At 40.5% G+C, this 16,638-nt stretch overlaps 1 protein-coding gene across 2 annotated transcripts in view; it reads left to right on the forward strand.

Annotated features, from left to right (window-relative positions):
- The window catches only part of CREB5 (cAMP responsive element binding protein 5), a 321,691-nt gene that overhangs the window by 204,519 nt on the left and 100,534 nt on the right, over positions 1-16,638 (forward strand). For both annotated transcript variants that reach the window (XM_061198625.1, XM_061198624.1), the window contains one exon: positions 14,544-14,670. In XM_061198625.1, coding sequence (XP_061054608.1) covers positions 14,544-14,670 — 127 coding nt within the window. The remainder of the gene's footprint in view (positions 1-14,543; positions 14,671-16,638) is intronic.

Below are 16,638 nucleotides of genomic sequence, written 5' to 3' on the forward strand. Positions count from 1 at the left end.
AACCTTACATAAAAATTATGGTTTTTGACTCTTCTGGAGAGCTTCAACAATTGAAACCATTGGCAAAAAAGGAAAACACTTAACTATCATAAGAACCGTTGAATGCTTCAACATTAACCTAAAGCAAAAATCAGAAGCCCTGGAATGAACATTTCCACTTGGCATTTTTGCTTTTGTGCTTTTCAAAAGAAATAGCCTCAGGCTTCAGAAGGGCAGAAAGATCTATTACTAAGAGCATGTAGGTGAATACCCTGGTACTCACTTACTTTGGATCAATCGTCTTAACTTCTAGAAATCTTTCCAGCTGTATTATGGTATTCTCTGTTCTTCTCCATCCAAATGGAGTGGAATATTCCAGAAAGCAAGCACAGATTTTCTCAATGGTTAAAAGAAATCAGACTGACTTTATCTCTGGCCGTCAAAAGATACATAGCCCCTGCCATCAGGAAGCTATGCGTCTAATGGGAAAGATTGACACTAAATAAATAATCATACCTATAAAAATATCGTTAGAAATAGCATGAAGGAAAAGCATATGGAGCTATGCAACCCTCTAAATTAGAGGCACCTGGAATTTGGGGGTCAGAGATAATTTTAAGAAAATAATATTTAAACTGAGACCTAAAAGGTAAATAAGAGCTGGTCAACAAAAGAGCAGATGGCTAAGCATTCCAGGCAAAGGCAATAGGATGTATTAAGGTCCTGGGGTAGGAAAGAGCTTGGCACATTCTAGGAAACGAATGAAAGCCAGGATGGGTGAAACATATCAAGTCAGATTGGAAAGTAGTACTACAGATATCAAAGAGGTAGAAGGCTTAAAGGATGATTTTATTAAATTCTAATATGCTGAGCAAAGCCATGGAAGAATGTTGAGGAGGGAAATGTCATGATTAGATCATTCTGGCTGCGATGCAGAGGTTGGATTGGAGAGGAGCAAAACTGGAGGTGGAAACTGTGGGAAGGACCAAGTGAGAAAAGATGATGTTTTGGACTAGGATCTTGGTAGTGGAGATGGAGCCAAGTGGATGGATTCCAGGTCTATTTTGAGGGTGGAGAGAATAGAATTTGGTGAATGATTAGAAGTAGAGGATGAGGGTTGTGAAAGTTAATGCCTGGATTCCACGAATTCACTGCTATCAAATATATTTAAGGAAATATAGGACACTTTCTAGGGAAAGGGTTCTAAAGAGGAGACACTGTACTAGTTAGGGGTCTCCAGAGAAAAAGAACCAATAGGCAATAGGCTATGAAGATATATATGACTTATAAAAAATTGGCTCACACCAATTATGGAGGCTGAGAAGTCCCATGATCTTATCCCTGCTAGCTGAAGTCCTAGGAAAGCTGGTGGTACAAATTTCAGTCCAAATCCAAAACCCTGAGAATCAGGAACACTGATGGCCTAAGTCCCAGTCCAGGGGCTGGAGAAGGCTGATGTCCCAGCTCAACCAGTCAGAGGGGTGGGGGGGGGGTGACTATTCAACCTTTCTCCTTTTTATTCTTCTTAGGTCCTCAACAGGTTGAATGATGCCTACTTACCTTGGGGAGGGCAATCTGCTTTACTCATTCACCAATTCAAATGCTAATCTCTTCCAGAAACACCTTCACAGACACACCAAGAAATAATGTTTAACCAGATATTTGCACATCCCACGGCCCAGTCAAGTTGACACCTAAAATTAACCATCCCAGGCACCACCACAGGATCATCCATAGGGCTCAACGTAGGCAATTAGGGAATGTTATCTTAGCTCTTTAACAGGTAGGGTCAGATAGCATTTACTCCTCAGTAGTGAAAATGTTTCCTGGCAAGTCACAGACTTGGAGAATTTTTGTCATTCTCAGAATTGTCCAGTTTAGTCCCAGTCCCAAAGGGCCCAATGGGACCACAATGAAAAGACAGTAATGGCTTATTTGGGAACCTGCCCTGCCTCTCTCAAAGAATATTATTCTGTTTAATAATAACTGACTAATTCTAGTATACAGAAGAGTGAAACCTTTATTTCATGCTAATTAAAAGGATCATTTTTCGTATGCGAGAAGAAACTACCCCCTCACCTACCCCTCAGGACTTCTGGTTCCTGCCCTGCTCGGCTAAATGGTCCCTGCACCCAGGCATCTTTGGAGCCTGCTTCTTGTTCAAGGAAAGGGAATGTCCAAAAAAGTCTAGTGATGAATTACCCATTTGTCCACAGCTTTGAGGAAAACCCACTCACAACTGACGTGCTGCTTCCCTGAAGTAAATAGTTCTGGGCCTCTCCATAAGCCAGGTTACCACTCTTGATCGTATCTAATTATATAATTTTAGAGTCAGAATGTCCTTAAAGATTGTTGGCTCAGCCACTTTATTTTATACATGAAGAAACAGAAACTCAGAGGTCTTGAGGACACAGCCCATGATCACCAGGCAAACCAGTAGCTGAGAAAGTGACACGCTTTCTGGGATATTCAGATTCAAAGCCAAGGGCTCAGTTACTTCGCTGTATCTTTTTATGATCTTCAGATTGACACATTCTGTTCTGGTGAGCCACTGATTTCCCAGGGCCTGAGGAGAAACCAAGCTGTCGTCACAGATCAGTGAAGGGATTTCTTGGGGAACAGTGAACTCCTATGAGCAAGCATAATGTGGCACGTGTCCTTTAAATGCACTGACAGTCACTTTCTATTTCTATTTCTAGTAGGGGCTTACTGTCGATAGCTAAAATTGACATTTACTGTGACCATAACTCTACCACAAATTAAAATCAGACCCATGTCCCTCTGGGGAAGATGTTTATTAAGCTGTAGGAAGACATCTGAAATGATACCAAATTACATTTAAACTTGAAACCCCAAATACCACATTTGTTTGGGAGTAGGAATAGGACTGTCTGGGGAATAATATGGGAAACTGAGCAAGTCACTCTCTTTGGCAAAATGCAAGGCCACCAGGGAAGGGAAAAGTGCCTTAGAAGAGATGCTTTATACATAAACCCCTTTGTGGCTTTTAACTAATCATTTAAGCCTAAATAAAATTTCCTTCAGAATGAGCTTAAAGGAAAAATAAGCCGTTTAAAACTTCCATGCCTTTAAAGAACAGACACAGATGTTCCAATTGTTTTTATAAATACACTGAGAAGGGGGTTGAAAGAAATAGCACAATAAAACAAGTCTACCAAAACGCAAACCTGCGTTCCAGGGTTTGACCCAGCTAATGCAGACAAAAGCATGCTTGGGACGGAAAGTCTTTATATCACTTTTGCCTTTTAACATGTAGATGTCTGATGTCTGTGGGTGTTTGTGTGTAGTGGGTGTGTTTATGCACGTAGTATGGTCACAATCTCAATCTCTGAGCCTAATGATAGAACCAACTCTGTCCAAAGGGAAGCTATAACTCAATGGCTTCTTTGCTTGTGTGTCCAGCCCATGTGTAGCTTTGAAAATAGCAAAAGCCTCGTTGCAAAGCCCTTTGAGATCCTTGGATGCAAAGTGCAAAGTAAATGCCAAGTATCATTATTATGAACTTTATTGCTACTATTTTATTAAGTGTTTCAGACTAATAACAATTTAGCTTCATAAGTGCTACAAAGTGGGAGAAGTTGAAAGGAAGCCCGGGAAAGGTTGCACAAGAAGGACACACGAGTTTCCTAGAAACTCCACCCCTGCCCCAATCCCCCTTGCTCAAGTCAATGGTAAGTTGACTGTCCCTTCAGGATAGAGTTTCAAGTCATCATGATCTTTAAAAAAGAGGCCTGTCATGGATGTGTCATGGGGGTACTGCTGCCAGGAAGTGAAACACCATGTACAGTGAGATAACCTCATTAAGTCATTCAACAAACCTTTATAAGGCTCCTACTGTGTGCTGAGCTCAGTGCCCTGTGATACTCTCCCTCCAGTCTAAGGGAGAGGCTGGGACCTGCTATGAGAGCACATAGCAGAGACTAGCCTGGACTGAAGAAATCAGCAGGTTTCTCCAAAAAGATAATATGCCAGGATACACCAGGACTCCCAGTAACGGAAAAGACATTCAGATCCCTCAGAGAGGCTGGATGTTCTGAGTCTTTTCCCCAAACCACTTCACCCTGAAATTTAGGAGAATATAGCTTTAGTCTGTATTTTAAAATGACACTAGCAATGATTTTATTTTCTGAAATAGATGAATCATTTCTTGAATAGAATACACATTTATCGTCCTCCAAGGGCCAAGCACACACAGAATATTATCTCATATATGATTATCAGATCATCCTCCTGCCACACCTATGAAGTGGTGACGATAGCCCTCTTTTTGCCTATGAGAAAACAGAGAAGTTAAATGATTTGTGCAGAGCACACACTTGTGGTCCGTGGCGGGGCCAGCAGGCGACTCAAAGCCTGTGCCTTGTCAGCCGTACAAGGCTGCTTTATTCGATATACTGGTTAATAATGGCAGCCAGCATCATCTCTATCATTTCTGTCAGCCACTCTGACTGGAATAAGTGAAAATAATAGACCTACTTTAGGACTATGAGAGGTCTGCCAGTTCTTCCACCTCCTCCCTACAAACCCTGCCAGACGGGGACGAATCTATTTTTTAAGAGCCTAATAAGAGGAAATTCCAAAACCTCAGTAAGCCATTTAATTGTTTTACACTATTCATTCTCGGCAAATATTCCGTCTTCTAAGTTAAATCCCATGTGCTGCTGTTTTGTTATTGTTATTATTCTGCTTCAGTTGAGTTTGAAAGTAACTGGTCACCATTCTCTGAATATAGTCATTTGGAAATTTGAAGATCGTATCGTCATCTCCCAGTCTTCTTGTTCCTTTTACTTTTCCATTTAGGTCTTCCCTTCTGGCCTTTTAGTATTTTTGAGTGCTTCTTTGGAACCTTCTCCAAGTCCTCCATACCTTCCCCTTCTGCCTCCCCCCACCAACCGCTCACACCCCATCCTATGTATTTTGGTTATTTGGTTACAGCCTTGGTTTAGAATTTGCAGCTGTCTGTTAGGATGTAACCTAGTGAGGAGATTACTAAGCCTTAGGAGTGTCTCTTTCCTTGTCTGTGTTCCCCTGGAGAACAAGTTACCCTTGAGCATTTCAGTTACCTTATCATTAAGAACAGAACTTGAGAAATCAGGCTTTTAGCAGGCTAAGGTTGCAGAGTCTATGCATGTCATCTCAGCTGCCCGAAGCTGCTCCTACATCGTTGACACATCCCCTCTCCTGCCAGTATACCTGTGGAGCTAATCATTCCTATCACCTCCTCCTAAAGAGCTGAAATCATCCTGAGAAGTGGCTGTGTGGGACCTGTCATAAATTTGGTCTCCCGGGAGAGGTATTTGAAAACTGCCTAAGAGACTGTGCCTTTCAATCCAAGAAGAGGTTAGATAAAGACATGAGTGAGGGTGACCTAGTGGGGAGCCTTGCAAAATGCAAGGATGAGTAAAGGTTGCCCAGATGATCCTTTCAAGAGCTCTTCTCTTTTTGCTGGCTGAAGTCTTTTGCAGCTGGGAGCCTCCATCATTCAGCGGCAAAAAAAAAGCAGTCCATTTGGAACATAGGTATTGGGGGATTGTGCTGGGTGTGGATTCCACCACAAATTACCATTCAAATATGGTAACCGACAAGCTGAGAGTCCAGAAGAAATCAAAACCGAATTGCTGACTTAGAGCTGGGGGAAGGGGATGTCTGTAAGCGCAGGGAGCTCTCTGCCTCTGCAGAACATCCAGGCGAATGTGTTAGTGAAGGTTTTCATGAATTATTCATTTATGGTGAATGAATGCAAGCAGCAGTCACATGTAAATGACAAGGCTCATAATCAGAGTGCTACTTGTGTTATTTGTCCTTAGGAAGTGTTATTTGTCCTTAGGAAGCAAGGAAGAAGCTTATTAACAACTCACAAACAGGAAGACATTTTACTTAGAGATATGTTTCTATGGAGAAGAAATTTGCCCCTAGCCAGCCAAATAGATATATATCATTTATTTGAGCTTGCATTCAAAATCATCTTTTACTTTATGTCTTTTGAACTGCATTTACTTGTCTTTTCCAAGTGTAACTTTATAAATAATTGATACAACTGAGAAGTTATTGGCTAACTGAAAAGCCACCTCTTCACGTCTTTAAGTCTGACCCATGGCTAAAGCCAAACTGTTCAGGCATTTAGGGTCTTTTATAAAGGGTCTTTATAAAGAGGCTTTAGCTCTTTACAAGGAAAAAAAAAATCAGATTTTGAAAATGAATTTTTTTCAACAATAGTACATCAGAAACCAATCCAAAAGTGTTTTTGGTTAACTTAAGTGAATCAAGCTGAATGCATGACTAATTCAGATTAATGGTGCAGAAATCAGTCATTAAAGAAGAAAAAAAAGATTGATTTACTAGTCTCAACAGAATGGCCATAAATTCGCATCTCCCCTTCTATTACTACTCTCTCTGTTTAAAACATTTGAAAGCACTAGTAAACATCTCCTCTGCCTGAGTAGATGCAGCATATATGCTATAAAACCCAGCAAAGGCTCCAGCAGGATGCAGCTCTGTTAGCTGTATGACATTTTATTACTACCATTGGCCCTCTTGCTGTCAGGCTTTCATTGAAAGAAAAAGAAGTTACATTTCCAAGATATCAGATATTACATCTATAAGATAAAAGCAGCAGTAATACAAAACTGATTTTTTAAAAAGAGGCCCAAATTTATTTTGCACAGTAAATTTAATTTCTAACACCCCTGGTGATAATGATTACAAAAGTGTTCTTGTCAATATCGATAAATCAGTGCAAAGCAGAGATGTTTAGTTGACCGTGGTGTGGGTGTCACTGGTACCTCTGAGTTCAGAGCTCTGAACATTTTAAAGTGCAGCCTTCTTGCAGGGCAGGCATCCAATTTTTAAAACATTATATAGATTAGAGAGAGATGAGTGTTCCTGAATTATTCATAGCCTTTTCTTATGAAATGCCCAAAATATAATTTCAAATGGAAATTAATTTAATTCATGCAAAAATAAATGGGTCTAGAACTCATCTGAAAGCTTGAGTTTAATCTAAGGGGCACTGATAAAAAGTACAGATTACCTTGGAGGTAACCAGTTATGCTTTTCAAGAACAGAATTGGGTTATGTTAGGCTGTTAATGTAAATTAGTTTCACTTACGACTTGTAAATCAAGTTCTCGTTAGTTAGCAGAGATAATTTATTGAACACTGTTCTTGCCATGTTCATTGCTAGTCGAAGAGATCCTTGAAAACTATGTTTTCTTAATTCAAGAAGTAATTATTAAACACCTATTAGGGGCTTCTCTGGTGGCTCAGTGGTTAAGAATTTGCCTGCCGATGCAGGGGACACAGGTTCGAGCCCTGGTCCAGGAAGATCCCACATACTGTGGAGCAACCAAGCCCGTGCGCCACAACTACTGAGCCTGCGCTCTAGAGCCCATGAGCCACAACTGCTAAGCTCATGTACCACAGCTACTGAAGCCCGCGCGCCTAGAGACCCTGCTCCGCAACAAGAGAAGCCACCGCAACGAGAAGCCCGCACACCGCAACGAAGAGTAGCCCCCGCTCACCGCAACCAGAGAAAAGTCCGTATGCAGAAACGAAGACTTAATGCAGACAAAAAATTAAATAAATAAAATAAAAATAATAAAATAAATAAATTTATTTAAAAAAAAAAACTACCTATTAGGTATCATGTGCTTTCTTAAGTTTCAGAAGTATCTGCCTTGGTGAACAAAGCAGACACAATCTCTGACTTATGAAGTGTATTGTCCAGTTGGGAGCAAGGCACTTTTAAAAATCACTCAAAATCATTAATGAATTATAATTGGGAAGCAGAGATGGTAAACTCCAAGAGGCCATGAAACATATCTATTTTGTTTATCATCCTATTGTCACCAGTTGAACATTTGTAAATGAATTATTATGCAAGTGACCTAATTTGCCAAATAGGTTTTCCCCTCTGAAATAAAACTGTATAGAGCCCAACACGTATTAGGTGCTTCATTGGTTTTTTTGATGATTGATTGAATAAATGGTGATAAATACTACTAGGGAAAAGTACGGGGTGCCTGAGAGCATGCCAAAAAAGGCCCCATCCTGGTGTGATTGCCCAGAGAAGGTTGTAGGATTACTTATGTCAAGGGTCTGTGGCAGGAAGGAAGATGGCGCTTTCATAAAGCTGGAAGAAAGTCATTATGGCAGGTGTGTGTAGCCCAGGGCCGTGAGCTGGGAAGGCAGTGAGGGGCCAGATTGTTCAGGGCCGTGGCGCCATGTTGAGTTCTATCACAAGGATATGGGCTTACTGGTATTGCTGATGAGCTAAAGCATTTGCCATTTTGCATTGGCTATTTTACTAGCTTTTCGGGACAAGATAGGGGCTAGGGGCTGGGTAGAGAATAGGATGCAGATACTAAGGCAAAATTCTCTTCCTGGACACCCAGAGGTCTATGTCACCAAAGGAAAAGTGGGGTGAGGAGGTGGACAGTTCTTTCCAGGAGATTCCCGATCTTTATCAGAGGTCCTCCCTTGAGCCTGAGGAAGCTTTGAAAAGGAAAAATACATATTTTAATTGAATTCTGCTGATATTTTTGTGCCTTTTCTCAAGCTAACTATTTCTACTTCATAGTAGAATTTCTACTTTCAAATTCCTCATTTGTTAAAAGAGGAAATACAGTATTTGCCATCCAACTTCAGGAGCTTGGCCATGAGACCTGGTACAGAGCATGAGCTAATTCTAAAAGATACAAGTAATATGATGTCTTTTAGAATGTGGGCCAGATAGCTTTCTTGTTTTCCCAGTTATTGCTTCAGTTGGATTTTTGTCATTGTTTTCAGGAAAAACAAGAGACTGAGGACTGATCTCTGGGGAACTAGTTTGGTTCCATTTTGAGGAAATATTTTCAAGGATCCTTTCTGAGAAATACTGTGAAGTCATTTTGCAATTCTGTAAAATTGTTGGTGGGAGGAATCCATTTGCCTCCATAGAAAGGTTTGGGATTCTAAAGTTGATGGGTTTTAAAAGAAATATATATGCTAGGAGTTTTGGACTCTTTTATATTTGTTAGATTGTAGTTCTTCAATTAAAGCTAAGGGTTGATGTTCTTTAAGATCCCAGCCTTACTAAGTGTTTCACTGCCATGGGCCTGGCTTCGATCCCTGGTCGTCGGGGAACTAAGATCCCACAAAAAGAAAAAAAAAAAAAAAAAGATCCCAGCCTTAAGCCACAGTTTCTTGATTGAAGTATAGTAATTAATCTGTTGTTTGGTCAGTGCTTCAGAATAATAATAACAACAACAAAAACAACCACAACTAATTTTATTAAGCATATTCAATATATTTAATATGTGATAACTCATTTAATGCCCTGAGGTAAATCTCTCTATCACCCCATTTTACTCTGGAGGAAATGGAGGCACAGAGAGACCAAGTAACTCTGCCCGAGGTTTCACAGCTAATAAGTGGCAGAGCTGAGATTCCAATTTGGCAGACCAGCTCCCGAGCCCATGTTCTTCACTACCCCACTTTACAATGTAGTTACTACTACAAGGAAGAAATTAGCTATGCTGTCTTTCCATTTCACATTCTGCTTGATTATCCTGGCAATTTGCCTTCTTTACAAAAATAGGAATTTTAAAATTCCACTTAGGAGAAGAATGAGTGAATAAGCATTTCTCATTACAAACTGCCTCCTCTTAAGACTTAAGAGTTTTGTATTCACCTCTTCAACTCTTCAGTCTCCCCATCCCAGACAGAGACTAGTTTGCTAAATTAGGCCACAACACTTCATTTAAGAAGGTCCAAAGGCAGCACATCTTTCTTCTCATAAGCAAATACAAAGATAGCAGTCAACAAGGTTTCTCTAGTCTGTGTGTGAGATCATGTTACATTTAAATGAGAGTTAAGTGTGGGCCCCATAGAATGGATTGGGTCCGTTTTTAAGCAATTTCTCTCACTTTTTAGGGACACCTTCTATTTGTAATTTAAGAATTAGGTGCTGTACCAGGTCAATTTCACTTAATAGAGACACACTGACCCCCTCCTATGTGCCAGGTGCCAGGTTAAGGGCTGTGGACGCACCAGTGAGCAGTAAAGAATACCCTTATCATAATGAAACATATAGTCTCACTAGGTTAAGAACATCTCATTTTCAGTTCGAGCCCTAGAATCTGAATTTGAGAGTTTCAAGGGCCTGTAGTCTGATCCATTCACTAAACAGATGATGAGGTGGAGAGCCTAAAAGCTAAGGAAGTTTCTTCTCCAGAGTCAGAAACTCTAATAGCAATGGCATCTGGATCCACTGCTCCTTGCCCACTCTTCTGCCATTTTCTTGCTTTTCAAGCTTTTTTTCAGTCTGTCCCCCGCCCCCCAACACCAAGTTCTTTTGTTGTTATTTTTTTATCTGCTCAAGATTTCTTAGATGGCTGTGGTCTGATTTTGATGCTAATATTGATCTTCCAATTTTCCAACCTAATTTTTTTTTCATCATTTGCCTCTTCCCTTTGCCTGTCCACATACCTGGCCTATCTGCCTGTCTTTAGAGTTTAATAAGCAATCCCAGGAGGTCATGGATCTGGTGAAGACCTGGGAGAGAAGAGCAGTCTGCCATGATCCTCCTGAGATCTTGCAAACAAAAGCACTGGCCCTTGGCTCGTTAAAGATAGTTGGGCTTGCCCAAGGGCAAGGAAGACCAGCAGGCATCTTTACTGACATCCCTAGAATGGATAACATCCTTTGGAGGGAAAAACGAGGACATGAAATCGCTCGCTGTGGTACCTGTCATTCTGTTAAGGACGGTGAAAACACAGTCTGTCATCCCTGACATCGTAATTGAAAGAAAAGCTTACATAGATTTCAGCCGTAAGCAGTATGTTTATACAAGTGTATAAAGAGGAATAATCTGTCAAGTTGGAAAACTCAATGCTGTGGGACTCAGTTTCATAATTGAACAATCCAACATGAGCTCACACATCTTACCTTGTTCCATGCCTCAATAATTTTTAGTAGAAATACTTTACCTAGAGGCATATGGTTATTAAAAAGGAGGCTCGGCTCGCTCAAAGCCTGGAATTAACTCATGGCAACAAGCCTGCACTGGAGAGAGACTGTTGGGTCTTTGTTTTCACAACTTTACTGCAATTTGCCATCTTATTTTCAGAGCCTAGCTGATGTGTTGTTTGGGAAGTTTGTGTTTTTTTTAAAGGAAGAAAACATAATTTCACATGGATCAGTGACTTCTCATGTTAGCAGTATTGCAGAATTTTACTAGTTCATTGGAAAGTCCAGGGAGCAGTGTGAATATCAAAGGAAATGGACCGTGGATTTATTTTAGTATAAAAAAATCAATAATAACTTAGTTATGGGAGCCATCAAGGTGGGATGGGGGCAGCCCTATATTGCAAGTTGAGAATAAGTCCTACTTCTTTTCATGACCCATATGACCTTGGGCAAATTTAAATGTCTCTGAATTCAGCTTCCTCCTAAGTAAAATTGGAGTAATAGGACCTACCTACCACATTGCATTGTTTCAAGTCACATGAAGGTGAACATATTTAGAAAAATATGAAACAGTGTATAAGTGCAATATAAAAAATTTAATGCAATGTATTAAATAATTATTATTTCTACATGCACAAAGGGAATTAGACAATTAATGCAAGTATTCCAATACCATTCTTGCTTCAGTGGTCTGAATATTCTGGACAAATGATTATTTCTCAGGCCAAGCTACATAATAACCCCATTCTAGTCCTTTGTATATCTAGTGATGGGTAGCCATAGATTTTTTTTTTTTTGCAGTTTTTGTAGTTTTAAAAACCTAAGCAAGAAGCCTAGAAAACTCCATTCATTTTACAGGTGGAGGTGGGGAAATTATTTACAGAATCTGGGTAAAACAATAATTCAAAATTATTCAGAATTCAAACATACAGCATTCTGTAATAACCATTTTTCCCTCCAAGTATACGTTGCTAATTGACCTGATTGGTATCATTAATAATTATTATTATAATCCCAAGGGAACCCAGTACCCTGAAAGATTTTCTTAATTAATGAGGGAATACTTGATATTTTAAAATCTAGGAGACCTACGCATGGTGTGGAAATAACTGACCTAATAAGAACATTGAATTAAATGAAACATACTATTCCCCAATTATTCTATACAACTGGGAGTTTTCCACAGTTTGGGGAAGAACGAAAACTTGTTTTAAATTTAATTACTTTTGCGTCTTCATTTACATCACCATTAAGTTGTTTAATTGATTTCTTTTTTAAAAAATAGCCCATCAATAAAAACTGATAATCAAGGTTATCATTAATATGTTGGGAACAAAATGTAAATGATGATAATGTGTTGCCCTTGTTTATGAGGATGATACTGCACATCAACATAATCAAATATTTTTAGTTGTCTTTCCTATAACAGTTTTTGCGTGTCTCTAACTGTCTACACTCAAAGCATTACCTCTGGTGACTAGGGGAACAGACATATGGTAGAAGACTATGTATGTATAGATTTATGTATCTATATGCATGCATGTATGTATAGATGTCTGTCTCTATCTATCTGGATATCTTTAGATGAATGGATGGATGGATAATTAACTATCTGTAGGGTCTCATTATGAAAGTGGGGAGTTCAGATTATTAATCTTGTACTTAGAGGAACTGACCATTATTAAATATTCTGTACTTTGATATATAGCTATTTTCTTTTCAGCAAAGGTCCCAAAGAAAACATTAAGACTGGAGAATACAAAACAAATGTCTGATGACTGAGTAGCATTTTATACCTCTCTGACTGAGTTCTTCACCTCTGAATGACATAGACTTTAAGACCCAGTGACATTACAACTACAGAATTTTGGAGCAGTTGAAACCAGCAATTTCCTAGAATTGTAAAAGCTGAAGGGCCTTCAAAGGCCTTACTAATCCTTACTGTTCATCCATACTCCAGAGGTCCCAAGGGTACATGCCAAGAAATACCCATAGTACTTCATTTGCTTTTCTGAAAACACTCATTTCATTGTTACAAGCTTCTTACATTAGCCTATCTATGTAACCACTCACACACATTCTATTAGTAGAACTGGTTGTAATTTGTGTACATCTCCGTAAACTCTGTGTAAAGGTTTTATTTTTTTTTATATTTTCATATATACAACTTCGTAAACATATAAATCTAGGACTAATCTAGGACTAATCCTTCTACGATGTGTGTGACTCTGATAGCAAGCTATGTTTCCAAGGGACCTTTCAGGCGAAAAGAACAGAAAACTTAATCTTCTTTGGAATTGTAACAGCAATGCAAAGAAAGAATATCTTGGCATTCTTTCCCCCAGTTTAGGCTCCATGAGTCACCCATGGGAGGCAAATGAGCTCCAAAGAAGAGGCTCTTCATGCTACCCTTCCCTGAAACACAGGAAGGCGTTGGCCTGCAGAAAACATCTCTCTGCAATGCTTACCCAGCGCTTAGCATGAGGGATTTTTTTTTTAGAAAATACATTAATTTGGGAAGCACAAGTTTCTATCACGGCATTCAGGATAAGATGGTTTAACATGGAAGACTCAGAGGTCCTGAAGGGTGTTTGTTTATTTGTTTGTTTTGTTTTATTTGTTTGTTGTTAAGTCTTTACTTCGATGGTTTGATATTTAGACAGCTCCCCAGAGCAAGAGCATCAGGAGATTGAGAATCTAGCCAAGGAGGTCACTTGTTTGCCATTTTTAATAAACACAAATAATTCCCTTTTTCCCTCAGTCCCATATTCCCTGGCTCATTAAATCAATTTAAGACCCTTAAATTTTTTTCTGGCAAATTGAAGCAAAAGAACTGTGTACTCACCCAAGGAATGCTTACCCAAGTCCTGCAGGTCAGGCCGAAATCAGTTTCTGTCAAACAGCCTAACACCTCGAGCTATTATGAAATGAGGGATTGGTAATTGGGGGCTGGGCTCCAGACTCGCCTTGAGAAAGGCTCGTTGCATTGCTGTGAACCATAATCTAGCTACTTTGGTTTGTGACCTGGCTTTGTTGGTTTTTTTTTCCACTCAAAGTAGGGAACTGTGAAAAAGTCAAAATGGATTTCTATTGGGAAATTATGAATTAAGTTGGCTCTGCAAATCCAGATAGTGAAAGTATATCCAGAGCAAAGCCAGGCAGGCTTCTAGGCGGAGGTGTGAGAGAGTGTGGATAAAACAAATGTACACAGATCTCAGGCTCTAAGGTCCTCCAGAGGGCAGAGGCTTCAGAGTAAACACACAGGATTTCACCACCAGGTCCCTTTCCTGAGATGCAAGGGTTGTAGGAGATTTACCAGCTTGTTGTCTATTGAATATCAGTTAGATAACGGAGGTCAGGAAATGAGCTGGAATTTGATGTATTAACTAGGAAGTAGCAAAGGAAGCCAGGTTTGTATTTCATTTGTTATTATTTCCCTAATATCCTTAATTATGTGGCTCCCATCAGGGGATCTGATCTGCTGCTCATGTCATGGTGTTGTCCCCGCTGGCTCTGGACATGGGAAACAGGCAGTGAATCCCCTGATCAGGGCATTGAGAATAATGTTTGCTATTTTTTCTTTTTTGTTGTTCCCAGGCCTGTCCCAGGCTCTCTATCTTCTCTGCTCCATCTTCACAACAGACAGAGACAGCCCATGCCAGCCTCCATGCCAGGGACCCTGCCCAACCCTACAATGCCGGGCTCTTCCGCCGTCTTGATGCCAGTAAGTGCTTCTGACTTCTGCCGAGGTTGCCCCATTTGAAAGAGTACAGGAAGAGCTGAGGTCTAAGCTGACAGGGAAGAAAGTGGCTTCTTCTGGATGGAGAGTTGAGCTGGGTGCCAGTTTGCTTTGAGTGCCTCGCTGTGCATCCCTAGGCATCTTGCTGGCTTCTCCATCCTACTGTGCTTCCCTAATGAGGCATGGTTCCATCTTCCTGCTGGTGACAAGTGAGCTTGTCATACCCAGGGAATGGAATTTGTCCAGGGACACGGGATTTTATGACTACTCCAAAGCCTATAGCTTGGGCTACATACAGAGTGTTATTAAATTGCCAATGAGTGGTCTAGCCAGGACTCAGAGTGATAATTAGAATAATAACAATAATAACGATGGTACGTAATAACTGCTAACACGTATCCGTGCGTATCATGTTCTGTTAATCACGTTAGCAGCGTTTATTGAGTGCTTACCATGTGCCAGTCACTCTCTAAGCACTTCATCAACATGTGAAACAACCCTCTCAGGTAGGTACTAATACTATCCCATTTTTTTGAATGGAGAAAGTAAGGTAAGTAGCTTGCTTGGCTGAGAAGCAGAGTAGCTGAGTTTTGAACCCAGGAATTCTCTCTCAACCACTACATGATCCGTACATTCTCTCCTTTCCCTCTCACAACAAACCTCTGAGGTATGCACTGTTATTACCCTCATTTTGCAGATGAGGAAACTGAGGCACAAGAGGCTAAGGAACTTGGTTAAGTGACTAAGTCAAGAAGAGCTAGTGAGTGACAGAATCAGGATTTAAATCCAGGTGGTCTGGCTCCTGAGTCTACGCGCGTACATGATATTATAGTGCCCCTTCCCGAGTCTACACGCGTACGTGATATTATACTGCCCCTTCTGAAAACAACAGATTCATGTAGAACGCAGATACAGACTGTTTCAGAGCAACCCTTGCTCTCCTGCCACGGGATCCCCACCCTGTACATCGTCATCCTCCCTGGCATTGTGCTTCGGTGCACATGGCTGGTGTTACAATTTACAGGGCCATAAGCGTTCTGAAAAGCCTTAGAGGTGATATGGCAATTCAATTAAAACCCTCCCACAATAATATCAGGAATGTTTTGCAGAGCATTTTTAGCATTCTAAGGAACTGTCTACATTTGCTGTTTCATTTTGTTCTCACAGCAATCCTGTGGGAATATGATCGCAGTCATTATTGATATACTTATTTTACCAGTGAAAAGCTGAAGAGTCAGACACTGAAGGGGTTTGTCTAATGTCACACAGCTTGTAAGGGAAGAGTCGTGACTAGGACGCACACTCACCTCATGCTGAACAGCCCAGATCATCCCAGGATGAGCAATTTGCTCATTTATCCAAGTGGAAGCAGGGGGGGTGGAGAAAGCCTTGGTGGCCCAATTGTAGAGACATGGACTTGCCCACTGTAAGTATCAGGTAGTTCAGGCTAGAAAGATTCTTTGCAAAATTGGGTCAGAAGGACAAGTGAGCTGACTGACTTTACCTGCACCACTCACCTTAAACATCTTTAGGTAAAGGAAAACAGCACCACCAATGCTGTGATCCTGGGTTTCATTCAACCCCACTAATGGCATGGAGACTTCTACCACAAGCCATCTTCATCCAGGCTTTAAATCCTTCTTGTCCAAAATAGTTTCCTTTCAGGAATTCTATGCATTGTCCAGAAAAATATCACTACAGTGACCTTTTTTCCCCGTTTGACTAAACTGTGTTCCATTCCCAGGGGCAAAGGTGGGACATTTAGGCTGAAAAGACCCAGAGAAAAGCGTGCCTGCCACTGGTTTCTACCACATCACTTCACTGTACAACTTGAAATAATAGAGGAGTTGAATAGAAAAAGAGTCTTTGGGACTTACCTGGTGGTCCAGTGGTTAAGATTTCACCTTCCAATGCAGGGGGTGCGAGTTCGATCCCTGGTCGGGGAGCTAAGAT

Source organism: Eubalaena glacialis, chromosome 8, assembly GCF_028564815.1.
Source record: "Eubalaena glacialis isolate mEubGla1 chromosome 8, mEubGla1.1.hap2.+ XY, whole genome shotgun sequence".
Lineage (NCBI taxonomy): Eukaryota > Metazoa > Chordata > Mammalia > Artiodactyla > Balaenidae > Eubalaena > Eubalaena glacialis.